General features: G+C 36.6%; 1 protein-coding gene and 1 long non-coding RNA gene across 2 annotated transcripts in view; both read left to right on the plus strand.

The window, feature by feature from the left end:
• The first annotated feature begins 7,103 nt into the window (after window positions 1-7,103).
• LOC126375568 (neuronal acetylcholine receptor subunit alpha-10-like) overlaps window positions 7,104-24,880 on the plus strand; it is a 74,593-nt gene continuing 56,816 nt past the window's right edge. Inside the window, exon 1 of the mRNA XM_050022561.1 lies at window positions 7,104-7,253. Coding sequence (XP_049878518.1) covers window positions 7,104-7,253 — 150 coding nt within the window. The remainder of the gene's footprint in view (window positions 7,254-24,880) is intronic.
• On the plus strand, window positions 19,933-21,089 carry LOC126373485 (uncharacterized). The gene is made up of 3 exons (XR_007567318.1): window positions 19,933-20,350; window positions 20,493-20,603; window positions 20,685-21,089. It is a non-coding gene; the product is annotated as an uncharacterized LOC126373485 (long non-coding RNA).

Here is a 24,880-nt window from a genome sequence, read left to right on the forward strand (position 1 = left end):
CCTGAGGAAACATACATAAACATAGAAATGCATTTCAGAGGTATGTGACCTAACATGAATTGGGCTGGTTTTACATTCGCATGTTGAAAGGTCAGATAGGCAGTCGCTTCTGTAAAAAACGGAACCTGTCAAATATTCCGATTAGGGAAGCGGAACCCGTGAAAAACGGGATATTAGTAGGGAAATGACGTGCAGTTGTAGTTGGTATTATGAAAAAGAAATTGAAATAGCTCGGGGAGACACAAACAAGAGTTGTCTAGGTTCATTAATTATAATAATTTGGTGGTATTTTTGGGTAAATGTTATTATTTGATTAAAATTAGGAATTGTTTTTAAAAAAAGAAGAACTGTTTTCAATAGGCACTTCGGTAATTTAAAAAGTTCTCTTTCAATTATGTTTGTTTTGTTTTCCATAAAATTATAAGAATTCGGTTTCCTAAGAAATTGAATTGAACAATCTAAAATTTAAAGTATTACAATGAACCATTGCATAAATTATGTGCCATTTCTTCTATGGTAAAGAGATGCTAAAAAGAAAACAAAAATGAAACGTCAGTTAAAGAAATTTTGGTAAAAAAATAATTTTACGCTTAATATTAACTGATGTTTACGTTTTGTCGACCGCCATTCTCGAATTTTTGTTTGAAAAAGCTTTTGTGTTTTGTTTTATGATGTTCTGGTATTTGTTGAATTTGTTATTGCTTTTGCAAATGTATAAATAAAACGGGCGTCATGTTTTGGTATGGTATAGGTACCATGGTTATTGTTAGGTTACGTTGCGTACGTTCGTAATTTTCATTGTTGTTTCGCCGAATTTTACCAGTTATTGGCACTGATTTCTCCTGACACTATTTAATTTTATTTTAAGTTATACCTGTCATTTTCTTATTCGCCAAAAACGAAAGGGACGGATTAATTTTAAAATGAATGAGCGTGTGAATGAATAACCTGGACGACGTGACGAGTGTTCTATATATTTTATGCTTGTCGATTACTCGTCCCTTTTCTTTTCGGCAGATAAGAAAATGAAGGACATATTTGCCAAAGGTCGTCGGCTTAGGCTGAAGGGGCATGATGCTCGCTCCGGGATCTACATTATGTAGAGTTTGTCCATGGCCATCCAACGCGGTAATATGGCCAGTGTCATGGGCACGTTTCCATCCGCTACTGTTTCCATATCTCAGACCTATGGAGTTTCGAAAAGCATGCTTCGCGCCGCAGCCAACACCTTGACACCCTTTACGACAATTTAATCTAAATATGGTGTGATACCAACCGAATTATTATTTTAGATTGTAAATTAATCTTATGTAATTCTTTACAAAATCAACTAAATGTTCACATACACATACATAGTTGTCAGTGTAGCATTCTCCATGCTACTTTTTTGTTAAAAATAGGACAGTGGTATCCCCCTTGCCTTCCGCCCCGCAGTATTCTGTTTGACGCAAGTGGGATGGCGCCCAGAGTAGTCTATTTCAAACTCGTACTAGGACTTCTGTCCTCCACCTCTGAATAGTACTGACAGTTACTGCTGCTCTCTGTCAGGTTCCAGGTTACAGTCCTGCATTGCCTTACCGATGGCTCCCATCAACAACTAAATGTTACCAGTAATTAAATGAATGTCGAAATGCTTGATGGAATATAATGTAATTTCTGCAACTTTACATTAAATGGCCATTTATCTGACCAATTAGTAATAAATTCCGTCCAAGCCATAATAAAAATGCTAATCCTATAGTCCTTCACAGATAAAATGCTTTTAAAAGAATTTCTTGTAAAGCAGTATTGACCAAGTTCAAGTTCAATTCAATAGTATACAATCTAGTTACCATAAGAGTACCAATTAAGAAGCAGCCTCAAGTGAAAATAAACAACAGTGTTCTGTTTACTGGGTGCAATCTTCTGTCTCTTAACATTTTTCATTAGCTATAAAACGTTTTAGCATTGAACAGCTTTATGCAATGGTGCTTGAAACAACCAGTGAACTGGAGGGATCATAGACTTATAAATTACTCTTCGTGCCGTATAGAAAGTATTTATACTATTGAGATTTTGTAAGAGACGTCTACTAAATTATCTACAATATAATAAATCTGAGAGTAGAATTTATGTTTATATGGACTTGTATATACGAAAAACTTTTAAATAAGCAATGAAGATATTAAAAAAAATGTTTTCATTTGCTTTTTCTGTTGCCTTGGTTATTATTTTTGTACAATTTTGCCAGATCTATTACAAAATCTTAAAAAAATAAAACGTACTTAATACAAATACTTACGCAATATAAGTTTTTAGATATACATGACCAAAGAGTATTTATTTAATTTATTTTTTAATGTTTTTAAGGAACACTGGCTAGTTTAGACGAAAAACATTTGTAGAAAAGCCATTAAGGAATTTATGAAATATTTTTTATTATTTTTTCTTGTGTTTATGGTTGCTCTTTTTGGCGGGAACGAGAACGGGACGGTTGCTTTCTTTATTAAATAGTCTAAATAATTAATACAAAGTGGTGTTTTGTGGTTAATGATCGCATTGAGTTAGTCGGAAAACATTCGCGACCGTGTTATTATTTCGGAATATTAATAAATAAGGTGTACCTATCTATTTTCGCTTCGTACCAACAAGTCACTTCATATATCGAGAGTTTATGCGGACTTTTGTTTAATCATTCTTAATCATTCATCGTTATCACCTTTCATAATTTCATTAATCATCATTAAGAAAAAAAATACATAAGATAAGGATGTATGGCCATAGTACTTCTTGCCTTGCCCTTCGGGGAAAACAAAAACAAAAAAGTTCATGGCTGCGCTGATATTTTTTAAAGATTTTTTTGTACGAGTCAAAGTCAGTTGCTACAAAACTTGATCCAAAAAGACTAATACAAATAAAATTATTAAAGAAATAAGGACCCAAAGGAAACAAATATTTTTACAATTTTTTTACCTCACAAAATACCTATCAAAAAGGCGATATGCTTTTTAAATAAACGAAGAATGCGGAAATATCCAATCGTAGCGTCTTCATATTGATTTATCGTAAAAGAAAGCCAAAGTATTTTTGTGTCAGTATGTTATATATGTGAAATATCATGACATTTAACGTTACCTTTAATATTTATGTTGGACATAAAATGCATACGAGTGGAAGGCAACATTAGAATGAAACGCTAACAAATTCAAGCGGTGTTTGATCAAAAGTTTTTATTTGAAACATACTGGAATCAAAAGTTAAGCATAAACCTGTATGTAGTTCGGGTAACGAATGTGAAAAACCTGAGCTTTTGACTCGTTTTTACGCAGATTTTTTATATTTCTAGTTGGAGCAAAGAGATGAATAAAACATACATGGACTCTACCAATGACTTATATTTAAGTACATAAGGAAACGCTTATTTGTCATTGTAAGTACTATGATCCTGGCAAACCACTTTCGCTTTCTCGACTCTCATAAAATTGTTCACGCTAGCCGCTTTAGATTACTCTTAACTTGGCCTTTCTTTAAAACATGCTGGATTTAATCGCGGTGTGTTCGCCTAGGCTTTTCTTTACCGACTCTATCACTTACATCCGCGTCATAGTATTTTTCGTGTAAAATATACGAAATAAAAAAAAACCATTCAAGTATTTCGTTCAAATCGTTTAATTATTTAGTCTAGATTTGCCATAGATTGTTAATTGTGTTCGTCTAGTTCTATTTCATAGGGAATAGGTTATTTAAACATTTCATACGCTTTGTATTTTTTTGTTACAATATTATACCTAAGAAGTATGGTAGTGGCTCAAGAGACTACTAGTAAAATACAGGGTGTAAGTGACATCGTAACGAAAACTTGGAGGTATGATTGAGACCACGGTTCTGAGTTAATATTAAGTGGAATGTTCTATCGCTAGAGTATAGAATTAAAAAAAAATACAGAAAACATCATGAATTTTGCGACGTAAATTTCCCCCCCTGGTCTGAATCACCCCCTCAGTATTCGTTACGATATTACTAATACCTTTTATAAATGGAACATTCCAGAACAATTTATTTCTGTATTTAACCATGCATGAATAGGATTTCTGAGTTTTGTATGATAGGCTTATTACGATTACGTTGAAAGCGTAGGCGAAGATACGAAAAAATAAAGTAGGTACCTTATTTCTCATAATATCAATATTGAAGACGTTCGACAAATCTTGTTATTCTTCACTAATGGTGTCTTTGCGAATATTTTTAAAAAGCCACTTTGTAGTTTCCCACTGATGTAGTACGTATAAAAGGTAACGTTTAAGGTAGCATATTGTAGAATTGCGATAAACCGTAACATTATTTGGTAAAATACAAATGGGTAAGATTTATGATGGTTCAAAGAGTTCCTATCATTATTTTAAAAGATGAGATTGAATGATTGAGATTGTGATGTGATTTTGTGTGTGTGTAAGTTGTTATTATTGTGTGTTTTGTGTATGTGTGTGTGAGGTGTGATGTGTAAGAATTTTTATTCTGTTTTCACAATTCGACTTTATTGAGCTTGAATTATAGTCGTAGATAATTTCTGTCACGTGATTTTCAGGCTTTGTGGCCGGTTAATATCAATAGGCTCCTTATATTAATGGGAGTTAAACATAGCTGCCGAGGAGTCGGTGTATATCGTGGGCCGATCGACATCTTCCTTGGCAGATCGTTATGTGCCGGCATTTCTAAAATACACGCCATATCATCTAAAGCATAACGTTTGACGAATTATATTTTTACTAATAATTAAAATAAAATAATTTTGTAGGACGGAAAAATAAATAAAAGAATGATTGATAATCTTTAATTATAAAATATAATTTTATATAAATGAAAACATTCTGTAGGGTGAAAATATTAGCTTATTAATTTTAATTGTCAAATATTCAATAATTTCATTAACTTTTTACTTTATTTATTACATTACTTAATATATTTTTTAAATAAATTATTTATTACATAACAGAATAATACAATTACTTCTCCGCTCGCACTTACGTGTCTTCGCGGCACACGGTAAAAATGACATTTTTGCATGGTGTTTTGAGTGTGTTTAGTTTGAAACTCTGAAATACTCATGACGTATCATTAAATAGGTACATATTATACAGTTTTGTAGGCTCAATAAACCAGTTCCAAGTATTGTTTTATAGTCATATAGTACGTAATATTATATTTATGCCCATCTGTCTGAGTCGACGACATCTTGACAATTCCAGTTTTATTACTTTCATCAATCATTCAACTTGGATCTAACAATTGTAGCTGTGAATATTGTGATAAATAAACAAAGGCCTTCAAAGTTTGTTACTAGATGTACCTAATTTATTTCGTAGAGGAATTTATGTTACTAGTATTACAAGGGAAAATGTCGCCTGGAACAAGTTTATCTGGGCAAAGTTATTTCTTATTATTCGTTTTAATGTTTAATTTACCCTTCAAGATGTAAGTATAAAGACAAATCTTAATGCTCGACAAAACAAATGGATTGAATCATAAAACACATTCTTTCTAAATAAATATTAAAGAATTCTGATTTAACTAAAGATGTAAGTATATAACATAAAACGGGTGTAAATCTTTAATACTGGCTTGTACGCAAGAAAACATATGCAGGGAAACTCACTTATCAACCGCTTCACATTTAAAATAAACATTTCTAAAAGACTGACAGACGTCTTCCGATGCAAAGTATTAACGTGTAATTTTCTAAAAAACTATCGTACAATAAGGAATAGTACTACGTATGGCGCAGCGGTTAACGCGCTCGGTCTGCGATTGTTGAAGTTAAGCAAGTTTCGCAAAGGCCGGTCATAGGATGGGTGACCACAAAAAAAAAGTTTTCATCTCGAGCTCCTCCGTGCTTCGGAAGGCACGTTAAGCCGTTGGTCCCGGCTGCATTAGCAGTCGTTAATAACCACCAATCCGCACTGGGCCCGCGTGGTTGTTTAAGGCCCGATCTCCCTATCCATCCATAGGGAAGGCCCGTGCCCCAGCAGTGGGGACGATAATGGGCTGGTGATGATGACTTCGTATAGAACAGCAACTCTCTGCTCCCCACCAGCGGTTGAGCTAGGTTTACCTCACCCTTCGGTCTTACTTTAGTCTTCAATCATATCAGCGTCGGACGTTACACACACACATCAACCTCGTCAATATGTAGTGTCTGTGTAAAACGAGGTTTCATGTGTAAAGTATCCGAGATGTGACACTATAACGCATCTAGCCCGTTGGGCAGGGTAATATAAGAACCGTGTATGCAGGTAGTACGATACGAGGTGTATCTATTAATATTATTGGCATTGTAAGTATATTCTGGCGCGCTATTCGATATGTTTTTTTTTTTCAATTGATGTCTAATGACACAGTGTCGATGGCCGTGCCGATAATGTTGAAGTTGTTTTCTATACTTACACTTTTTTATGTTTGATATATTGCACTACAAATAAATCGAACAATAAACGTGATAATCTCCATTAGTTTTTTAATTACATTTTGGTAGGTATTACAGTACCTACATGATAATAAATATCTCTAAATAAATATGTCTATGCATTTACGTCCCACTACTGGGCACAGGCTTTCCCTCAATCAACCGGTACATGATGATAATAAATGCGTGTTAACGGTTTATAAAAACTACGTCATTTATTTAGTACAATTATTATTAACCATGGTCATTTAACAATTCTATAAAGTAGTAGAGTTCAGTAAAATCATGAAAGATGATATTGTATCATACCCTCGTCGATCGAGTGGAGCGAAGTGGTGGAGTATGCTCTATATGCCCTCTGGTTCATTGAGGAGAGGCCTGTGCCCAGCCTACAGTGGGATATAAGTTATGATTGATATTATATGGTTTTTTTTTGACGTGACTTATTGTAGATTTGCCGCAGATGGCATTAACTACTTGGCCGGACTCATATACGTTAGTGTTATTTTTTTAATAATTCCCGGTTTCATACTTTTGCTACGGAAAATTCCATTTGATATTACTCAAATCATGAGCTGAATCATTCCTTTCAGTATTTGGTACGGTGTCACGAACACCCTATATATATATATATATATATAAGGAAAAAATACTGAAATAAAAAATGTTTGCAGGAGCAGTCAGTTGTGATGAGGAGTACAAACTGATCCGCCACCTCATGCAGAAGTATGACGCGTCCGTGCGGCCGGTGGAGAACTCTTCGATCCCACTCCTCGTCACCTTCGGCGTCTCGCTCCATCATATCATCGACGTGGTAAGTTGAACAGAGACTATTAAAATTTGATAAATAGATATACTATAAAATCACGAAACACACACACACTCGAACATAACAATACTGTTTGCCATTGCTAAAATGACAGAGATATTATAAAAAACTAAAACATCACTTTGGGTTTTAATTTACATAAAATTTTATTATTTATAAAAATAGGAAGAATGAAAACATTTTATCTTTAAGATCAGTTAAAAATGTTATTATTCGTTTTAATAAAGATTCACATAAGGTTTTGAAATAAAAGAGATTTAAAGAAGAGAATAACAGGGAAAGAAAGAGTAAAACATTGTTATTTATTTATTATTTTTTTGTATACCCAAGTGCATGCATTATCTTTCTGTGAAAACTTAATAAATTGGCTTCTGTACTACCTAAAGTGTATTATATCTATATACTTAAGTGTTATTTTAAGCTGTATGTTTTACTTAAATAAATAAATAAAATTAAATATATATTTTTAAATAAAATAAAATTATTAAAGACAACCCGATGACACAGATGTGTACTAACCACTACACAAAAATGACATAATTTATTATAAAGTATTCTGATTCCCAAAATATTGCATCACTTGATAGTCAATCAATCTATATCACACGGCAATTGCTTCTGTGTTCAATCATTGAAAATTCATTTCTCAAACTTTCTCAGTCGCCCGCGAGTTGGCAATTTATTTCCAAGTGCCTATCACAATTTGATGAAAATACAGATCTTTAGAAAGATGTCCCCCGGTTCCAATCTGCGCACTTATTCATTTATTCAACGAAAAAAGTATTCTGCCATCCGTTTACTTTTCACGATTTTGTGATTTGGAGTCTAGGTCGTATGATAATAAATTTTAACGATAACATTTTCGGGGAGTGAGTGTAGGTACAAGGAAGATGGCTCTTTACCCACAACGAACACTGTTATTTAGCTGCAGTTAATAAGTTAACGATAAACATTACTAAGTCGAATGGAAAAATGCTGCCTCCAAGCATAGAATAAGGAATAATGCTACGTATAGAACGGCAACTCTCCGCTCCCCACCAGCGTCTGAGCTAGGTTTACCTCACCCCCCTTGAACATAGTTCAGACTTGAATCGTATCGTGTCAGACGTCACACACACAGAAGCGAGCGTACGATGATGTCAATGTGTCTGTGTAAAACGTGGTTGTTTGTATGGAGTGACCGGGTGTGTCCTAGGCCTAGTATTATTCCTTATTCTATGCTCTAAGGTAAAATTATATCGACTCGAAGTGAGACAACACTCTTCAGTTTTTCTCCTAGCACTTTTATCATAAACTAGTAAGTAAATAAGTTCGAAATTGAAAACATATTTCTAGATAAAACCCAAAAAATACATCCAAGGCTTATTAAGAACTAAGTGGAGAGTGAAGGGTAATGCCTTGTGAAAACTTACTTTGAATCCAAGTTGTAGACACTACTTACATATAGAAAGATAAAGTGCTAAAAAAACCTATTCAAATACAGGATTTTTGAATAGGTTGTGAATAGGCTTTGGAATTTCTTTTTACGACAATAGGTAATTGGATAATACAGCATCTTGTTTATTGTATGGGTAATGTAATGAATACATATTTATGAACGGTGAAATTAACGGTTTATTATTATTAAGTTCATATCTTTCAAGATTTATTACAAAATCAAAATTTTAATTAATATTTTTAATTTGTAATTAAAACAGATCTTGCTTACATAAATCGCTGGTAACTTTGTTAAAAAAAAATCTTTATTTCAGATAACAATGATCCATAATTTACATAATAAAACATTCAAATAACTTAAAATAATAAAAAAAAAACCGAAAAAAAAGTGAAAGTAAAAGTGTTATAGATCTGATTAGTAAGTTTTTTATATTTTGTACTCGTAAAAATAATACGTTATGTGATATTTTTACTTTTCAATTACACAACTCGGCAAACTAAGCTTTGCATTATGCGAGGGTTGAATGCGGTGTAGGTTCTATTTCACCGTGAATGACACTTGAAAAGCCGAGCGCCTGCCACATACAGTCACGCAATCCTCATATGTTTCTGTTTCTCGTATCTGATCATTTATTTTGGACGCCCAAACGTTTTTATTTTTTCCACCAACCTGATGTGAGTGAGGCCATTTACATAAATTATAATTTTGTTTGACTTTTAGTCCATGAACATTCGATATATTTTCGCAAATTAAATTAAGTGAAACGAAATGAAATACGGAAACGTGGGACGGAAAGTTCCACTTGACATCAACTCAGAATCATGGCCTGAATCATCCCTCAAAGTTTTCGTTACAATGTCACTAACACCCTGTATATTGTCTAATCTGCGTGACTTATAACTTACCTACGCCCCAAACAAAATTATGATTTATGATAAAGTCGATGGATTTCCTTAACTCTTTTATGGAATGGAAGACGAACAAAGACGATGTTAAATGCAATAATTTTCCTTCTAGATATTTCCTTTTGATTTTCATTTTGTACGAAATACTTCGTTCGAAGTCTTGGATTCAATTTGTAAAGCAATTATAACTGTAGTCTTGGAATGCGGAAACAATTCGGTTCCAAAAATCCTAATACGAGACTGACTCGAGGTATGCCGACAAAAATTTTGCTGCGACAAATATCGCTAGATACCTACCTACCTACTTATATTTTAATAATTATTATTTATTATAAAACAATGGCCCCGATTCCTGCAGACACGTCCTAATTTTATTTTAAGTTATAAGTACCCGTCATTTTCTAATCCGCTTAAAACGAAAAGAAATGACAACTGTTAATTTTAAAATGAATGAGTAAGTGAATGAAAACCCGGGCGTATAAAATACTTAGGCATCTCGCTGATATGCAGCCCGTCGACGTGTGCTGTCAGCTTAATTTTGTCGGATATTGGCTAAAATTTTGGGAGGGATTTTTAAATTTCTGCATAAAATTGAAGTGTGTTCCATAAATTTTATACCTGTGCTACAATTCTCGATTACCCGACTATTTCCTTTTCTGCGGATAAGGAAATGACAGGTACCACTTAAAATAAAATTTGATGTGTACTGGAATCATTGTTGTGCTATTGTAAAAACAGATTACAGTTTAAAGGGACCATTATTCACTTAAATTCAATTCATGCGATATCTGAATAAATAACAATTTGAGTATACGGTAGCTGACATCCTAGATATTAACTTACTTTGTCTATAAAAGTGCGAAATAATAATAAACTATGACATCACCAAGAAAAGGTCTAATGTCGAACTTTTTGTTACATTATCGTCTAATACTGGCAACCTTACCGTAAACTATAACTTACCGATCGCGCCGTGAGGAAAGTTCCTTAGTAAAGCTTTTTCCAAAATATATAATAAGATAATAATATATGTAGATACTTACCTAGTTCATAATGACGTGTTATTGGTGCGTTTTTATAGTATTTTGTAATTTTACCAGTGTAACAAAATAAATGATGTCTCAAGAGCATAATTTTGTTATCGTATCGTATTTGATATGGGTATGAGTATCAGATTAGTGTAGCGCGTGGTTGAACCCCTGTCTTAATTTGAAGGTCGGCCCTTGCCACGAGTAGTTAAGTTTACAGATGCATGTTTTTACTTGTAGCTTTGCCTCACATGGCATTAAGTACGGTCACGAGCATTAATATGTATACACTTTTGTACCATGTCACATTAGCTTTTTTGACAAATTGAACTGTAAGTCTTAGTGCGACAGAGTCCTAAAGTGGGTACATTATATTGCTAATGACTGTACTTAGCCAGAAAAATGTGGAGTTCTGGCCCAGTTATTTTACATTCTGCCTACTACATATAAAACACGAAAACAGGATAATTACAAATACAAAACAAATGTAATCGGCGGCCTACTTATAAATGGCATTCGGTCAACGTTAGGGTAAATAAAAAATGCTGTAAGTAATAAAAAATAAGGTGGGGCGGTGCAAGAAGGAAAATGAAAAAATTAAACACATACTTGCCCTGATTCTTGCAGACATGTGTCAGATATTTGTCTCTTCCTTTTCGGCGGATAATAAAATGATGGGTATAACTTAAAATAAAATTAGATGGTGTGTACAGGAATTAGCACCAATAATATTAATAAACTGACATATTTACGAACTATTGCGATAGTTTAACGTCTTCCAAATCAAAACGTCAATCCCCCAGCTCTATATCCCCCCCGATTCGGCTGGTTAAAGGGAGACTTGTGCTTAGTTAGTACTGGGATTTTATATAAGTAGGTTGTTTAATAGCACTCGCAAGCGCCCGAGGCACATGTGGCCATTTTTAATAACCTCATTATCATGGAACAATAGGTGTGTGGAAGCAACAATGAGTGAAAGGCTTCTACTTTTGTCTATTTTAACCTCAATTTCACCAATTAAGACCTAAACTACCTCTTTGTTCGCAAAATAACCGCTATTTCATTAAAGACTTTGCCGAAGGATCTCCTTCCTACTTTTCGTATTTGTGTTATAGATTCAAAATAAGAACATCATTCGTTATTTTTTAAAGTATATTCCATGCATGTAAGTGTGTACCTTTGGTTTTGGTATCATACAAGACTATTAACCCGGTCTCAGGGGGGACGGAGTCATCTTCTCTGCCCTCCACTGGGCCAAATCCTGTTCGGCGCGTCCTTACCGCGGGGGTTGGCGCCTCTTGCTTCAGTATTCAGAGTTCGGATAGGGACCCAGACCTATGAAGTATAACGTAGAACCCTTAGCCAGGGATACGGGTGAAGACCTCAACGGTTGCAGTGGTGGAGACGGGAGCCATCGGTACGGCAATGCAGGACGCAAGGGGCAAGTCACAGGGACTACAACCTGGAACCTGACAGAGGGCAGCAGTAACTGTCAGTACTATTCAGAGGCGGAGGACAGGAATCCTAGTACGGCTTTGAAATAGACTACTCTGGGCGCCATCCCACAACGGGCGGGCGGTGTAGCATGGAGAATGCTACACCGACAAGAGGTTTTTTTCACGTTACTTTTTGACACAATGTTTAATATATCGTGGTTTGGATACAGACTTCCAATTGAAATATGTAAATGATTCGAAGCCGAATTTAGAATTGAATACTACACAAGTGCGAGTAGAATCGTCAATCGAACTGTGGGTGTTTGTAAATTGTCTGCTTACTGAGGTTAGCGAGAAGAACGGACGTGTCACTAGACGTCAATGGCGGGGACCGAATGGAAAAAATATGCAAAGAGATTTTTTTGGCGAAAGCGTGAAAAAAGAAAAATAGAAAGAAGTCAAAGAAGCATTTCGGAAAAATATTGAATTTTCCTAAGTACTGACATTTTATTTACTGAACCCACAATCCAAGGCCGTTCTGAAGTATAGTTCTTTATTTAATAAACTACTTAAGTCCTTTTGAACCATCTTACACTGTGGCTACTCATTGGCTAGGCTCTTTGTGGTCCTCCTACTAATTTATGTTTGAACAAATATTTTGAAATAAGAACACTTTGACGCATAAAAATGAAAATATTCAATATATGGGACGGAACCTTTAACTTTTAGCAATGTCATCGCAGAGGTTGCGATCACTACATTTTAGCTATATCATCCAGTGTGAGTTTGTGATTGATCGATTACATAACCCATCATAAGTGCTACTGTACTCCATTTGGTACCTAGTGTACTTGGACTGTAGCCATATGCATCAAACGCCAAAGTTTGCCTCTTCATTAGGCTATCCATTACATACTCATATCGTAGGAGATCTTATGTATAGGTGTACCAGGATCTGATGGCAAATGGGGAAACAAAATTTCTATAGTAAGCAACACTCGGGTAATTGGATGAAAACGTCTTGATACTTTTTATTTTTTACCTATTGACGGACAATATAGACATTATAATAAAGTACTTAAATAACGGCTTTGTGCTACTGTTTATCCTTACACACAAACTCACTTTCAGGCGTTAGGCCGTGTATATATCCAAAATTTCATATTCATAACATCTTCATATTTTTTTTGTCCTTGTTATCTGCCATCAGTCGCTAGACTATAATCAGATTTGTTCTGTAATTTGCACTGTTTTGAACTATACAGCCAGCGCTGCAGCTGTAAGTACATTCGCACGTTTCAGTCTTTTTATGTCCCAAGATGTCGCTAGCGAAGCTGCAGGCAAAATCTAGCTAGTGTAGGTAGGTATATATAAAAAACAAAATATTTATGAAAAGATCACTTTATATTATTATGCTATTTCCAAATCAAAACTGTCCAGGTTGTTTTTTTTTCCACCTCTCTTCTTTTTACCGGGTGCACTAAATACACTTCCATTCGGTCTACCTTCAGCAATCATTCGTCGTATGGTAGTGCTAGGAACTCCTATAAACAGGTCACAGGTTAATAACTAATAATATAGGAAAAATATATTCAAGTATTAAGACTAGTTAGTCCTACTTACCGGTCAACTTTGGACGCGCTTTAAAATCGAAGATTGCGGTTGATCTCCAACTGCTTCTTCACTAATTTTACAATAAACAATGTAAACAATCTTTCTTGCTTGTGATCGAAGTGGTTTTTTCGATATTCTTACGAAATTCAGAATAATTTCAAGGAATCTTTGGAAAATCTCAGTATTGTTGACAAAACATGTACTTAGACATGACAGGAGACAGTTTAATATTACCATAGGAAAATCAATATTTTTTTTACTTTTTTTATGCCATCAGATTCTGGTAGACCTATAAGTACAAAGTTACACTATACGTTTAATTAATGGAGTACTAACTTTACTAGGATTTCATCAAAATTCATAAGTGAATTATTCATTCGTAGAATGTTATGTTAAATCGACTGACCAAACTATGCAGACATATTAACATTATTTATTAAAGCACTTGGTATAATAGGTATGTTATGGTAATGTTATAAGGCGATTCTCACACTGTCCCGCATGATGCAGCGTAGCGCGTGGATGCGAGTTCTTCCGTTGCTTGTAAGTATCTCCGTTTGTATAAAAAACACGCACAGTCTAACACACAGAAAATGCTTCCACGCGCGTTCATGCGGATGCATATTCTGTGTGATAATCGCCTAAGTGTTGAAAGTCGATTGACTTTCTGTCTCTGTTTGTTAATTATTCTCCATGGTTGACAAGGGCATTTAATGTCAGCTATATTTGTGTATACGTATATCTATACATAAGCGTAGCTAACACCCTTCCATGTTGATATAACAAAATAAATGGAATCGTACATTCAAATAACGCTTTGATCAGTATTTCAAAATTAACTCATGTGTCATATTATTAATAATATTTCTAATTACATACTCGTATAGGATGTTAGTGACATTTTGATGAATACTGAGGGGGATGATTCAGAACATGATTCTGAGTTAATATCAAGTGGAATTTTCCGTCGCAAAATTCATGAAACATTTAGAGTTTTTTTTTCATTATTTTCAGTTACATACTCTTGCGACGGATAATTCCACTTGATCTCAACTCGGAGTCATGGTCCGAATCATCCCTCAAAGTTTTCATAACGATATCACTGACAACCTTTACCTTAAACAACGTCATTATCTTGGATTATTACTTATTTACAAATTCTGACAGAAAGTTTAGAAACGATTTTTAAGAGCGTTATTAAATTCCGATATTTTATTTTATTTTGTTTTACTACGGGAGCTTACGACTAAGTATAAGCCATGATAAGCAAACTCTTAGGACAAATTGGCATACGTCCACGGTTTTCTTCTAAACATCACTATTCGAAAAAATTTCGGAGAAATATACCTACTTAGGTACCTATTTTCTTGTTTCATACTTTTTAGTGCGTGATTTTTCCGAAGTCGGGTTTTAGTTTTTAAACTTATATATTTATTTATATTATTTTGGGTCTTATTTATTAAGATAACATGCTTTCGATACGTGTTTTAAGAGGAACATGTCTGAAATGTCATGTTATCAATTCAACATCATTATCGAGTACTATGTACGTACACACTTGAATATTATGCAAATTAATCCCTTTAATTTGATACCCAAAACACTACCATTCGAAAAAAAAAAAAAACTTTTACGTCCTCAGTTTATGTCCTCTAGAGGGCGCCATATTGAATTTAACGTGACGTCATATAGCCTATAACCACCGGACAATCAAGACGCACTGACATCTCATTTGTTAAATTCTGACAGGCGGTTTAGAAGTTAGGTTAGGTGTGCATACACACATGCATACATTTTTTTTTATTTAATAATATTTTTTTTTCTATTTATTTTTTTATATGTTATTGCACTAAGTAATTGTAAGCGGATTATAGCGCCGAGACAAACCCGTGAGGGGTTTAGCGGTGTTATTTTAATGTTTTGTAAATTTTTCGTTGTATTCAATTATAATAAAAAAAAAAATACTTATATACATAGCGGTCAAACACATAACTTTCCTTTTTGCTTCGCCGAAGTCGGGTAAAAAGTAGTCTAAATAAGCTAAATATGCTGAGACGAAATCAAATCTGGTTCAATAAGGAGAATCATGATAGTCTGAGTGCAAAACATATCAAAGCATTCAACTTCTTAGCTTATTTTGATGTGACTTATTGTAGGTTTGCAATAAATGGCGCTGAAGGTTCTTAAGTTGTAAGCAAAAAGCTATTATGTCTATAGTACACGTATAATTAAAAATTCGTCTCACGAACACGATGTATTTGGAACTTACTTGTGATGTAAATGACTTAGGAGGATTTCTAAAACCGGAATCAAGCGAAATTATTACATTGAAACAGGCAACTTACCCTGAGATGTGCTATTTCCTCTACGCACCGTGTTTTAATACAATAATGTCGTGGACCCGAAGACACGATGTGACAAAGGAAACTGCCTTCACGTTTCCCAGCAAATTATACTTTATTTCCCTTATTATTACTTTTGCTAACTTTCTCACGTCTTTCAAAATTTGATGTAATCTAATAAAACAAAGCAAAATAACTTTTTGGGAATTAGGTATGTATTTCGTTTGTAAACATTCCCATACATTTTTAAAATATTCCTCGTGCGTAGATAAATTTTTGTTTTTAATCTAAACACGTTTGTTGGGTTTAAACAAACACAGGCATTCCAAATACGAGCCATTGAGAGCACTGTCATGTATTATTACTTTTTATTACTTCATAAAAATAGCAATAAATTGGGGAGCGAAACGCGAAATAGCAGCAAACCGTAAGTAATAAATTGTAGTTCTAACTCAAAACAGGTGAAGTTTTGTAAAACAGGTTGAATTTCATTTAAACATTTCAGTTGGCCTGACAAAGTGTCAAATTCGTCCTGTAATTGATTTAACTGGAATTTAGCTGGAATATTGTGATTTCGGTGGCTCTAATAAAATTATTGGATTCGCGTTAAGGTGAGAGCGGTTTGAAAATTATTGGTCCACAACTTTGAATGGTAGCGATTAAGGTGACAACTTTTTATTACAGTAATAACCTGTATTTCTTATAGCAAAACCTCTGCGATGTCGTTGGACTAATAACAGTCCTTTACGATTCTTTAAGCGCTATTATATTGCTAATTAATCTTATTAATTTCTGTGAAGATCTGGGAAATTGATATTATTGTGTTTATTTGTAAGTTGTACTTAGTTTGCACCCGCAACCTTTCAACTTTTACATATATCCTCACTTTATGGTTGTCTGGAAGTAATCGCTTTAAGCGATAAGGCCGTCATTTGCCATGTTACCTAGTTACGACTATCTGGAACTATTTTCTTTTATATTGATGAAATAAAGTAGAGGTATATTTGAACTCAATTGAATTATTCTTTCATCAAGAACTTGTTTCTTTTAGTTTACGCGAAAAGTCTTATTACCTACATGCTTATTACGAATGCGTGAATTCTAGCCCTTACGCTACGCAATATGCTATACTTTAAGAGAGTTATTCACTTCTCTACATTCACATTCACCTCTCTCCAATTGATTACATCGAATAGTGGCTGAAATTTTAGTTTGTGCATTAAGTATACCTCTAATTTACTATCACAGTTAAAAAGTTGCCACCCTGCAAAAGAGAAAACGTCTATCAAATGTAGCAAAGGAAAGGCAAATTTAAAATGATGAAAACGATTCGCATATAGGTACTTATATATCAAAGTGATGTCAAGTAATTCACTCTCGCTAACATATGCACGACTCCATCCCACCTTCATTAATTTATATGGTGTTACATTTCACTCGAAATCTGCTTGTAAGTGCCAGTTTTTTAATGTAACTGATGCGATGTTGAAGCGACGCCTACAGAAACATTTTGCGTTCAGTATTTTAAATCATTTTATCCAATTAAGTGTGAATACTGAATTTTAAAAAGTATAACTCTCATTGAAATATATTATTATAATAGTAAATGTAACGGTAAAGGTACTGTTTAATATGAATATATAAAAGGAGAAACTGACTGACTGACATATCAACGCACAGCCTAAACGGCTAAACATAGGCACTTGAAATTCCAGAATTCCCACGGGAACGGGAATTAGCGGGAAAATCCTTTTGTATGAAAAATCTAAACCGCTTAAGTTAGACGATTTAAATTTGGCATGCAGGTACCTTAGTAAACTTATAGCTTAGTTGCAATAGGATATTGCAAAATTCCCACGGGAACGAGAGTTAGCAGGAAAAAACATTTTTAAGAAAAAAATCTAAACCACGTGAGATAGATGTTTTCAATCTAACATGGTTAGCATTCTTAGGCATTTCGCCGTTAAAATAAAGAATAAAGATCTCTATTTTATGACACGCCACGCGGACGATGTCGCGGGCTTTAGCTAGTATTTTAATGTTTGAATAAAGGCAGCTGATATTACGCTAATTGTAGGTACGAACCGTTGCAATATGATCATGTACTTTCTGCAATGAGCTATGTAATAATAATTCTGTAATCATGTGTGTACAAAAATTAAAACTTTGTTCTATCTATATACTTACCTAATCTAATCTAGCCTACAAGATCCCACAGCTGGGCAAGGCCTCCCCTTCCTCTTTACATTTTTCGCGGTCCTGTGCGTACTCCGGCCGGACCCTCCCGCAAGCGTGCCTGATCAACATACCACAAAGTAAAATTACATGACACAAAAATATCTACACATGTGTATTGTTAGACGCCAACCCACACTGGAGCAGCATGGTGGAGTGTGCTGTATACCCCACCAGGGTTTGAATAACCGAAAAAACATCGACGATATTATTTATTGTAACCGAAAAAAAGTACCGTCATTTTTAACGACAAGTACCGAAAATTTTCAAAGTTTTAGGACTGAGAACATCGCTAGGTTAGAGAACTGACAACGTCTAGCTCGTGGTGCATCATTTTGTTCGGTACTAAATACCGGTACCATAACCGCTAAGACTCTACCTTTAAATCGAATCGGTACCGCGATTTTATATTGGTAGCGTAACCAATTTCAAGTCCCTATACACCCTACGGTTGATTGCAGGGAGGCCTGTGCCCAACAGTGGGACGTATATAGGCTCTTTATGTTATGTATGCATGTTATGAAGCTTCAAAATAAAAGTTCCCTTTATATGTATTGCTTAGAAATAATATATATTTGCAAGTCCATTTCTCTTCCGTTTCCGATTATACGCATTTGTGTTGAATAAACGATTGTATTGTAAGTACGAGAGAAAAGACGAAACGAAAACACGATCTTGTTAATTGTAGCCGCACGGCGGAAGAATGAAGAGAAGTTTCGTAACACAATGGAGGTTTCGAACCCTGTGATGTCCAAATACAAATATACTTTATTGCACTAAAATAAATGATAATGTCAAATAATACATTACGCACGTGCGTGCGTGCGTGCGTGTGTGTGTGTGCGTGTGTGTGTTATAGTAGGTAATGTCAACGACTCCTATTTCGTACTGAGTCGTGTTGATTCACAGTTTGGGCCTGAGGAATTGTTTCCTTTATTTTCGCGTATAATTCTATATGGCGTACTTTTGTGTACGAAAATATTATTAAGTACACTAGATTTCCACTTGCAATACAAAGTTGATTAGATACGAATGCGATTGACGAATGTGGAGTAAGCAGGAAGTATATCTGGATCGAAGCAATTAATTCCATAGTGTTTGCTTACCCCTGTGGGAAATAGGCGTCAGTTTATCTACTTACTAGCTTTTGCCCGCGGCTTTCAACGCGTTAAATTCGGGGTAACACCGTTCCCCTTTCCTAATATACCATTTTTTAGCTGCCTACACTGAAAACTGCGAAAAGTCCCAGATAGAATAGAATAGAATAGAATAGAAAAAGTTTATTATAAAAGGACGCCACTCACAAAAAAAAGACAACAACATCATATCAAATTTCCACTAAAACAATTACAAAAAAGCAAGACGGATGTTTGTCGAAATGACCATAAGGTGGTGGTGGACGTCCTGAGATAAAAGGGCCTCACTCAGCACAAGTCGCGGCGTGAACCACGACGCTGATATTATGTGGACCCTGTTGGGTGACGCACGAACATCGTATTTCATAAACATGTGTTAATGGTGTATATATTCCAATTCAATTCCAAAATATACTTTATAATATATACCAAGTTATTTTAATAGAATTAGAGTGTACATAGACAAATATTATCGCAAAGATGTATACGTAAATACTTAAGGTTAGAATAAAAAAGAAAGTTATTAATATAGGTAAAACTAGTAAACAAATGTAATAATATAAACAAATACGAATTCCATGAATGTGTATTGTGTAGTCTGTCTGTGTTAGAACCTATATGTATATCGCGCGCGCCGCACCCCGATTCTAGCTCGGTCGGTAAAGTAGTTTGGTTACTACTAGTACTTACAAACAAAATATTTTTTTTCCATTCGACCGCCGCGCCGCCGAACGGGCACAACGTGTTCCTAAAGTAAAGCGAGATTATATATTTGTAATAGAATTGCGTATATTAATTAAAAAGAAAAAATAAAGTGAATCAAATAAAGCAAATATTATACATTAACCAAATTAGAAACAATAAATTACGTCCAATACACTCAACAACATCCATAGTAAATAATAGAAACGTGCAGTCGTTTGAAAACCCCAATAAACAATCCATGAGGTAAGCCAAAACAAAATATAGTGTTTTATGCTTAAAGTACCTACCTATACTATCCACTTATATTGAATAAGCACGCACTTTTTGTTTTTGATTGACGGATAACATAATTTAGCCTGTGTATAACATTGCGATTACTTTTCAGACCATGCAAACATTACCCGAAGGAAAATAATAATAATCATGACAAAGGTTGTGTCGCCGCATCCAGCCCGCTAGGAGGACTCCGCCACGTTGACGTGTCGAAACCAATTAGGTAAAATATTAATTAGCTTAATAGTTGCATATCTAGGAGATAGCATTTGTACTTTGATTTAAAGCTGTAAATTGTTTTCAGACTACGAAACGGCGGCGGCAAATCGTTCCAGCACTTGGATGCGGCGAACCTGAAACTGCCCCGGAAAGCGGTGGTGCGGTGACGAGGCACCGCGAGTGAGTAGTACGACGCACGGGTCCTGGCAGCAGTCACGTCGCGGGACCAAACTAGTTTGTCCGCAAGATATGGCGGTAATTTAAAATTAACTATTCCGAACATCAGCGTTGCAAAATGAAACTGTCTGCGATATTTCATTTTTAGGATTCTAGCCTTGTTTATGTAAGGTGTTACGTGTGTGCGGGGAGGAATTTTGAAGCAGAATCTAGCGCAAGCATTCTGTACTCTCTGAACCAGTTTTTGTGAGCGCGCCAGAAGCCGAGGCCCATACACAGCGTCCATATAATTAAACTTAGAGAGAATTAAAGAGTCGCATAGTTTGATTCGAATGGGAGTACTTAAATATTCTCGAATTTGGTACATTACTTTCAGTCTGTAAAAACAGTTGCTAGCAGTATTCGTAATGTGCTTTTCAAAAAGTAACTCTTCGTCCATTAGCAACCCTAGGTTTCGCGATTCCGACACTCGCTGTACCACTTCGCCCCGAATACTAACGTTCAACCCTTGACGCGTAATACCGTCTATCTGTTGTTTAGTTCCAAGAATCATATACTTCGTTTTACTTGCGTTAAGTACTAGGGTGTTCGCTTCTGCCCATGCTGCAACACGTTCTAAGTCTTCTTCTAGTCTAATTTCCGCCAGACGAGTATCACAAGGCTTACATGAAGTGTAAATCTGTATATCGTCGGCGTAAACGTGGAATTTACAGTTCTTTATTTGTTTCACCACATCGGCGCTATAAATAATGAACATAAGAGGACCCAGTATTGATCCTTGCGGAACTCCCCTTTTGACGGTTTTAGAGTCCGACCTGACAGATGAACCGTCCTCGTTGCACAATTCGACAATTTGGGCTCTGTTTTCAAAATAGCTACTAAACCACTTTATGCTGTCTATGCTAAATCCGTAATAGTGTAGCTTCGACAATAGCATTGGAATATTTATACAGTCGAAAGCCCTAGAGAAGTCCAGCAGAGTCAGCAGAGTCCCCTCACCATTGTCACGCGCAGCCAGTATATCATCTACAACATGTAGCAAGGCAGTCGTGGTGCTATATCCCTTCCTGAACCCCGACTGTACGTACGGTAGTATGTTATTCTTTTCCAGAAATTTTGTAAGCTGCGAGGCAACTACTTTTTCTAATATTTTGGACATACATGGTAGGATACTGATTGGACGAAGATCTTTCAATTCTGTGGCATTTGAAGATTTTGGTATCGGTTTTACCAATGCCTTCTGCCATAATGTAGGATACGTATTTGTTACTATTGAGCAATTAATTATATTGGTAATCACAGTCAACGTATCAGGCAGGGTAAGCAGTAGCATATCCAGCGAAATACCATCCATTCCAACAGCATTCGTTTTAATATTACGGACGACTTTCATAATATCACTTTCTGTGACCTGGCTTAAAGTAAATGTGTCGGACACACATTGATGACATTCAAAATAAGTCAATTGGGATATTTTTACATTATCGCTACCGGGTACATTTAGAAAATAGTTATTTATTTCGTTTGGGTCCTTGAAAATATTTGCTGGCAATTCGGGCCTACTTTTAATTCTCACATTTTTTTTAATATGTTTCCAAAGCGTACGCGAGTCATTTTCAGTGGAGTTAATATAATGTTCGTAGTATGCCTGCTTTTCCCTATACAATGCCTCACTCACTAGCTTTTTTAAATCTTTATAGTATTTTTTATGGTTTTCCTGCTTAGTAAGTCGAGCCCTGGTATGTGCCTCGTCCCGCTTCTTCATCATAAGTTTTATGTTATACGTTATCCACGGGTACTGTTCGCACTTTACTGATACGGTTTTGACGGGAGCATGGATATCGAACAAGTATGAAATCATTTCACTGTAGATGGTGACCATGTCATTTACATTTGTTAAAGAACTAACGTTGGTCCAATATAACGATGACAGATCTTTGTTGAACATATTCAGATCGATGTCCCGTAATGACCTACGCGTGATTCGACATGGCGCGGGTTTACATTTGGGGATATTTATTAAACATGTAAGGAATGCATGTCTTCCTAGTTCGGGGACATAATAGACATCAACAGAGCTCCCCTTTACATCTGTACAGACCAAATCAATGAGAGTCTCGCTGTGGCCAGTGAAGTGTGTTGGCTCAATAACAAGTTGATTTAAATTGTAACAGCTTAGGAAAGTATTTAACTTCTTGACGGAGCCGTCTCGATCAGCGACGTCCAACATATCGACATTGAAGTCCCCAAGCAGTACTGTATGATCACTCCACGAAAATGTAGACACAGACTCGGACAGCGCCCCCAAAATCAAGTCCACTGTTACCCATTGTGGGCGGTATGCGGTGCCTATAACGACTTTTTTGCCGTTAACTGTAATAGCGAGCCACATCTGCTCGACACAACCAGACGGCGGGTGAGGCAGCACGCGGGCGGAGATGCCGCGGCGTATGTAGAAGCCAACGCCGCCACCGCGCTTGCGTTTGCCCGGCGGCCGCGGCTCGTGCCGCAGTCGGTAGCCCGGCACGGCGGGGGCGCACCCCTCCCGGCCTTCCTTCAGCCACGTCTCGTTAATAGCCATTATGTCTACGTCGTGTCGGTCCATAGCCACTAGAAATTCGTCATGTCCCGTACCCAAAGAGCCAGCATTAAACAAACCAACTTTTAATTTGCGTGTTACAATCATTTTAAACACATTAAACCGGTGGTATACCCATATTCATCAATATGAATACTCCATCAAATGAGGAGTGTGATTAGAGTTGATCGTGTTAATATATTTGTAGCGTAGTTCAAATGTAGTGTTGCTGTGTTGTTTCTTGTCTGGGTATGAACATGTATGTAATAAATGTATAATGATATTATTGGTATATAGTATAAATTAAGTGATATTAGGCATATACGATATAATAGCAAAGAACAAATATAAAGAATAATTTTCCATTCAATCCGCGCGGATATCCCCACCTGACCAAATGAGTCATAACGACTTTGTAAAGATACAATAAACACACAAACAGACAGTAAACAATGAACACTAGTAAACGACAGCAAAATACATTCAGTACAACCGGAAAATATCGTTACTTCATAACAACGGCTTCTTCCTTGCTGTAGCCGGGACCAAAAACCGATAGAATGTCGGCTTCCGATCGGATTCGGTGTCCAGCGGATCCAGACGCTCGACGACAATATATTTTCCCGTCTCTTGACCAAACAAACCGCCAGTCCAACCGGTTTGCTGCTTCGCGAGCCCGGTAGAAAAGGTGGCGATTAGTTTTGGTCAATCGTTCGTTGATGTAAAATCGTTGTGGGGCACCCTGCAGGCCGAGCCCCTCGGTGGTGGTAGTGCGGCGCACGCGCGCTGCTCGTAGCAGCGCATCGCGGGGCGCGCGGCGAGCTAGTCGCACGGCGATGGCGCGCGGCCGCGGCGCTGCTCCCCGCTCCGCCGCGCGGGTGACTCCCACCCGGGCACAGCTCACCACTTCACGCTCGTCCAACGTCACACCAAGCTTGGCAGCGCAAAGAGTAAACAGGTGGACAGGGTTTTCTCCACCTATCTCTGGAATACCAGATAGCTCCACATCATTTAACAGGAGCTCCTGGTCCCTATCGTTAAGCTCCATTTTTAGTTGGGCGACTGTAGACTCCAGCGCCTTGACCACCCCACCAGCCTCCCCACCCTTCCTCTGCTCCAACTCCATCAGGCGAGTCTCCAGCTTGTCGAGACGCGCATCGCAGGCACCGACCGCCATCCTGAGCTCCTGCATATCCTGTCGGAATGCACGAATCTCGCCACGCGTTTGCCGCATTTCCTCCCGGAACTGCCGAAACTCCAGAGCTAGCTCGGACTCCCGGAACTCTGTGATGGTAGTGTCCAATGTAGGTCCTGCCTGTGGGCTCTCCTCACACGACTGGTGAAGCGGTGGTGACACGACAGGGGCTCTTACAGGGGTGCTATCCTGGTTTGCCCTCGGGACTTTGGATGTGCACTCAGGACACTTCCAAGTCCGACCTGCAACCGCGCCAGCAGGCAAGCCGACACACGCGCGGTGGTACAGCTTTGTGCAGCATGCGCAATTAACGCTATCTACACTAGCCAGA

The sequence above is a fragment of the Pectinophora gossypiella genome, chromosome 2 (assembly GCF_024362695.1).
Source record: "Pectinophora gossypiella chromosome 2, ilPecGoss1.1, whole genome shotgun sequence".
Lineage (NCBI taxonomy): Eukaryota > Metazoa > Arthropoda > Insecta > Lepidoptera > Gelechiidae > Pectinophora > Pectinophora gossypiella.